Source organism: Cyprinodon variegatus, unplaced genomic scaffold, assembly GCF_000732505.1.
Source record: "Cyprinodon variegatus isolate N-32 unplaced genomic scaffold, C_variegatus-1.0 Scaffold576, whole genome shotgun sequence".
Lineage (NCBI taxonomy): Eukaryota > Metazoa > Chordata > Actinopteri > Cyprinodontiformes > Cyprinodontidae > Cyprinodon > Cyprinodon variegatus.
Genome location: NW_015151029.1, coordinates 266,959 through 273,345, shown reverse-complemented (window position 1 = coordinate 273,345; position 6,387 = coordinate 266,959). Strand labels below are relative to the sequence as shown.

At 36.4% G+C, this 6,387-nt stretch overlaps 1 protein-coding gene across 1 annotated transcript in view; it reads right to left on the bottom strand.

Annotated features, from left to right (window-relative positions):
* hadha (hydroxyacyl-CoA dehydrogenase/3-ketoacyl-CoA thiolase/enoyl-CoA hydratase (trifunctional protein), alpha subunit) overlaps window positions 1-5,748 on the bottom strand; it is a 20,293-nt gene extending 14,545 nt beyond the window's left edge. Inside the window, exons 1-6 of the mRNA XM_015392160.1 lie at window positions 5,560-5,748; window positions 2,907-2,948; window positions 2,740-2,810; window positions 2,515-2,648; window positions 1,775-1,913; window positions 1,580-1,699 (exon numbers count right to left, since the gene is read on the bottom strand). Of these exons, the coding sequence (XP_015247646.1) occupies window positions 1,580-1,699; window positions 1,775-1,913; window positions 2,515-2,648; window positions 2,740-2,810; window positions 2,907-2,948; window positions 5,560-5,626 (573 nt within the window). The 5' untranslated portion in view covers window positions 5,627-5,748. The remainder of the gene's footprint in view (window positions 1-1,579; window positions 1,700-1,774; window positions 1,914-2,514; window positions 2,649-2,739; window positions 2,811-2,906; window positions 2,949-5,559) is intronic.
* Window positions 5,749-6,387: the final 639 nt, after the last annotated feature.

Sequence of the window (6,387 nt, the reverse complement as noted above, 5' to 3'; positions counted from 1 at the left end):
ATATATATATAGAAAAATGAATATTAGGAACTATATTTATCAAACATTATACTGGGCAAGGAAAAATTGTTTCTGGGCAAATGAAATGTGAAAGTCACTTGCCCTTTGGGCAAGTGGTAAAAATCCTTAACGTCAACCCCTGGCCATGTTTCCATTCAACTGAAATTCTAATTTTTCAAAAGTTCAAATGTTGTGCAGTGATTCCATTTGATTTGAAGCCAATTAAGCAAGCACTGCCACGGCGTCCTACGTCGTCTTCCACAATGCGTCGTTACGCATGGCTGTAGTAAATAAGAAGTAGAGGCTGCAATCTAGCAATGACCACGGATCAGTGATGGAGGAAAGTTTAAATGAACGTATTGCTATCTGGTAAGTTGTTCTTTTGTTATCATGCCTGCTAGTAATTGTGATGCTGCTTCCAGCCATGTTTAAGTTGTAACAGGAACAATCCAGGAAGACGTGGACACAGAAGCAGCTTATCTTTCATGCGAGTAAAAGTTTGCTACGTCAGGCCTGATTCCAAAAAAGTGTTTCCATCCTCCGTTTTGCAGAATAACTCTTTTTCCACAAAAAACATAAACCACCCTTTAGCGAGCATAAAAACTTTTTTTGCGAATTTATTCGAAGTTTGCCGATTCCATCAGCTTTCCGGATGAGATATCTCAAAATGCGCATTAGAAAAAGTCGATGGAAACGCACCTACTGAGAGAGGCAGATGTTTCTTGAGCACCTCAAAGAAACCTCAATAAGGAAAATGTAGGAATTTATTAGGAAACATCGAGAAAAATATTTTCTTAAATTGGGGTTTTTGATTAGTTGATGCCTATTTCTAATTGACTAGACAAAGTATTGTAGACTAAATAAATCCTTATTATGATGTTCCAAAAACTATTTAAATCTCTACCAAGTATCTTCCCATTTGTTTTATTTATTCTAACTACATTTTGAATGCTCCATCTTTAAAAACAAAAATAAAGAAAAGGTAGAAAAAAATAAAAAAAAAATTGCGGCTCTTCTTTGTTTTTCTACCATTTACTATTTATTAAATACAGTGTATTAAATAAAACCTTCTGAAATAATAGGGTCAGCAGTAGGAGAGGGTAAGGGTAAACACGAAACAAGATTACTTTGTCCCCCACTCTCTTCAATGTCGCCTGTAATTTAAATACCTTTTTTTCCTGCCTAAGAAGCCAAATATTAAAAGTTCAAAGGCTAATTTTACTAACATCGTATTTATTCAAAAGTGCTTCATAAGAGTAAAATAAAAACAAATAAATGTATAGAGATTGTCTGAACTTTCCTGGACAAAGGTGTTTAAATATAGACCAGACAGGCTGAAGGATAACAGCTGAACACAAACACTTTAAACTACTTATGACCATCGACGCGAATAATCCTCATGCTCTCTATCTTTAAAGGTTAAAGGTTTCCGGTTCTCAACAAAGAAAACTATTAGTACTGGAATCTTTAAACATCATGTATAGTTAACAGACATTAACTTAATTGTAAGCAGATACAATTTCTAAGAAATCAATGTGTGATGCAAACTAGAAATAAGACAACATTGTTAAAGACAAACCATTTTAGGTAGTCTCTGTGTGCCTCCAGCTCCAGGTAGAAGGCCGAGCATAACCTCAGGTGTGCCAAGAACCGTCTTCTTGCTTTTTGTTGCAATTCTGTACTGACAGGCAATGGCAAACTAAAAAAGAAAAGAATAAACGATTATAAATCGATCCATTTCAGAGAACACATTTACAGTTTAAAGCACCTTTACCTCCAAGCCTCCTCCTAAACATGAACCATTGATGGCAGCAACAACTGGTTTAGGAGACTTTTCAATCCGCTCAAACATTTTCTGTCCTTCCTGGGAGAGTTTTGTTACCTCCTCTGCAGTGTTGCAGGCCTGGATCATACTGAAATGAACATGAGTGTTAATTTCAAAGCTGTATTATCAATGAACAGAATCTCTAGAAGTATCACAGGGCTAGTATTTAAATGTCATTAACCACTTCTACAATACATCAGTGACAGGATCCGGCCATCTAGGATGTAAGAATCTATAATCAATTGTTTTTTAAACAAATTTGATCGCTTTACTTTTATAGTAAAAATACAAAAATATGGAATTCCAAAAAGAGAAAAACAATCCACTGGAATTTGTTTCCAAGTTTGAAGATGTTTCACTTCCCATCCAGGAAGCTTTTTCAATTCAAATCATTTTGAAATGAATCGAAAAAGCTTCCTGGATGGGAAGCGTAACCTCTTCAAACTTGGAAACAAAGTCAAGTGGATAGTTTTAATTTTCTTTTTTATGGAATGACTACAACCCAGACGACTGAGAATCTTCACCAGCATAAATATGGAAGTGGTTTTTAGTACCAATAAGCAAACAAAGGTAATTAAACCAAGATTTTTTTTTCCCCTCATGAACATGCCGTATCTACATCAATAGGTTCAAACAGCCGAAAAATTGGTCTCAAGGAGGAAAAAAAAGAGTTAATGTGATTCACTTACTTAATATCAGCTCCAGCAATGAAGCATCCTGGCTTTGAGGAGATGAGAACAGCACTTTTAACAGCCTCATTGGCCCAAACTTCATCCATTACTTCAATCATCTCCTTTTGCATCTGAACTGACAATGTGTTAACCTAGAAGTAGCCATAAAGAAAACAAGAATTACATTTCATCTGCATATTCCACAGATGTGCAGTTTAGAATTAACTTTGTCAGAGTTCAAACCTTGGAGTTTGGGTCATTAATCCGTATGACTGCAACATCATTCTTGACTTCATAACTAACATGAGTTCGGGCTGAAATCAGACAAGAGGAAACATAAATGTTTAAACAGAACCAGGGTGAAATTATTCAAACATGCTGAGTTTATAAAAAAGAAATATATATATTACCAAGCATGGCAGGAGCTACTGAGAAGGTGCGAAAAGCACTGCCTGCAAAAGGAAACACCATTAAAATGGTCAAACAGTAGTTTGAATTGCATTTGTTAGGTATGTTACTCTCAATAAGTCTGTCGCTTCTGTTTGTTAAAGTGAAAAAGTACTACGAGTGGGGTTGTATATCTTCTTCTTCCAGCTTTTATTGTCATTATACTGTCACAAGTACAGAGCAATGGAATTAACTCTCTGCATTTAACTCATCCCTTTGGGGTAGGGGTGGAACGGTTCACAAAATCATCGGATCGGTTCGGTTCACTGTTTCGTGGTCACGGTTTTCGGTTTGGTATATGTTGATTGTTAGCCTGACATGTTGGTCATGTTGCTGTTAGCATAAACAAAACGTGTTGCACAATGCTTGCACACTGTTGCACTTTTATCCACAACTTTCTTTCCGCCGTAATCGTAGGTCACTCTAAATGCAAAGTGGTCCCATACAGCAGACCTATAAAGTGCTGCTGGCGCGTCTTCCAACTCCTGTTCTTTCCCACTTGCCATACCCACACAATTCTCCACAACTGATTTTTTTCTGCTACACCCGGCTACGCTGCTTCGCTTCTTCTTCTTCTTGTTTACTACTGGTGTTTGGCTTTGGTCGCAGTACCGCCACCTTCTGCTCTGGAGTGGAAACGCTTCGCCTATGAGAAAAAGGAGCAGCGCATGAACCGAACGCAACACACGCGAATGGAACCGAGACAGTCGAACCGAACGGTGCGGACGGTTTTCATAGACCGTTCCATCCCTACTTTGGGGGAGCAGCGGGCTGCCATTGTGCGGCGCCCTGGGAGCAGTTTCGGGTTACGGTTCTTTGCTCAGGGACCCAGAGTGTCAGTCTATGGGAGTGGGGCTTTAACTCAGCACCTCTGGATTCCAAGTGTAATGCCCTAACCACCAGGCCGCCATATAACATATCGACTAGAAAACTGACATTGACTTAATTGAACAGATACAGTTTTATATTCTTAAACAATTCAAGTAAGATTAAAGTACGTTTCATGCAACAATATTCTTTGCTTCTATTATCAGTTAATGAGTATATATAATTTTTCATACAAACAAAAAATGAATTTATGGCTAGGTGACATTATATGAGTTAGTTAGGTGATTATTATTTAACTAGCCACTAAAAGCGGGGAAACATATTTAGCCAGAAGAACAGCAAGAAAAAAAGCTTGGAAATATATTTAATTTCTGAAATTTGCAAATTCTGTTTTTGCTGATAATCCCTGAATATGAACCCTTCACAGGGCCCTTTTTTTTTTTTATCACTAGCATACTTCTTACAAATGGAATCCCCCCCCGTCCCTCAGTGAGGTCTAGAAGCACTAAAACTATATCCAGCCATTCAGCAAAACTACTGCTACATTACTGTACATCTTATTTTGACTTTTGACCAATTAGATGAGCCCTTGAATGATATATTACCTACCGTGAATTAAGTAGAAAGTTAAAAAGTCAAGAAAAAAAAATTTAAAAACCTAATTGAAAAGTTAAAAACTAAAGTTAAAAACTTAATAAGCCTAGTTAACAATTATATTTAGGTTTATAAACTAAAATGTCAGTGCCAGTATCAGCATTATTGCATCTAAGGTTATGCTGTACCAAAAAAATGTGTTTCTTTCACTCTGTGTTTTTCATGAATTTTTATAGAAGCACTTTTGTTATTTTTCTTAATATATTCATGCAAGTTGGCACATTAATTTTTGCCACTAGAAAAAAAAAATATTTTTTGAATGTTACAAAGGAAATAACACTATTGGTTGGAAATTTTGATTTTCAAAGGATTTCACTGAGTGCCCTATAAAGGGTTAAATGAAGGAAACTGAACATTTAACGTCTCAAAATGCTGATATTTTCTTACTTTTTAGCATACATACACACTCTTTGAGTTAAAATTTCAAACTGTGAACAAATAATTAACAATCAACTGTTATAAGTTGTATATCTGCATTTATTCTTGCACCTGTATCCAATCAGCCCCTTTTAAGGAAATGTAAAACATGATATAGTTTATAATAATTTACTTTATAGAAGTCATTGTGAAATATATGCATGGACTGTTTATGAGACGTTTAGGTTTGACTGTCATGACCTCAGGTGGTCTAAGCTATGCTATGCGAGCATGACCCTTCACCTAGATTCTCCGCCTAGTGGCCATAAAAATGGCAAATGAATGGCAGAGCTTTCAAATCCAGCTCAAAAGTATCCAAACAAAGTCTTTCAACCTCACTGTTCCACAACTGTCTTTAACATCTATGAAGTAAAGAAATTATTCCCAAATATGGCAAATTTTACACAATGGACTTTTGTAGCGTTAAGCTAGTTAGCACTGGAAGATTTGATCGAAAGTTTGCAACCTTATACAAAGACGTTATAAAAACACCTGCGTACAATTTCTGTATAAACCCTCATATAAGTATATCTAGTTTTGAATAACAAATTGAGCGTGTTGTGACATGCAACTTCATACAATCCTTTGGAGCTGGTTAGCAGCTAGTCATACAGGCTAATTATTCAACTTGGACAGCTAGCAGAGTCTGGTATCACCAAAATAACTACTCGTAAGGTTTTTGACTTCGACATTTGGGAAAAACCCGGTGTACTCCACCTGAGAAAAGAGCATATCGTGCCGTTGACAATCTGGAGAGAACACCAAGAGCTCGAACACCAGCCATGTTGGGAGCGGAGGTCAGTCTGTGGGAGCTGAGTGATGCTAACTGAACTTAGCTTGCTCACTGTCAAGGTACCATTTACTCAACTTCCTGAGACGGATCCATCTGGCAAGAAGCTGATTGGCTATTGTTTAAACCCAGAAGCTGATTGGCTATTGTTTAAACTCAGAATCTGATTGGTCTATTTTCTAACGTCCAACTTCACTGGATTCTTCTTCTTCTTCTTCTCTATTATGGCGGATCGCAAGCAACTTTAAGGTGCATACCGCCACCTACTGTACATGAGTGTGTAGCAACATTACCTTACATCAAATTCTATTTTTTTATTCTGTAGATAAATAAATAATGCTTTCCTTAATCTGTGAATATCTTATATATTTCCTTCATTTCCCAATATTCCTTTCAGACTCCATTCTTGGCCTGTCCTTCCAACCATCCTTCTTGATTTTTCCCTTTCATGTTCATAAGTTTTACAGTTCATCAGTACATGTTCTACATTTTCTTTGTCTCCATATCCTGCACATTCATCATAATTTTTCCTCCCTATTAAATATAAATTTTCATTTAAATAGGTATGACTCTTAAACTGATCATTATTACTTCCTCCCTTCTGTTTCTCTAATTAATGATTCTATTTAATACTGATTTTTGTGCCTTATATAATCCTCTTCCTTTCTTATCTTCATTCCACCACTTTTGCCATGTTTCCATTTCTTTACTTTTAATAAGTTATTTACCTTCCCCTTTCCCAAAAGTACTTCGTT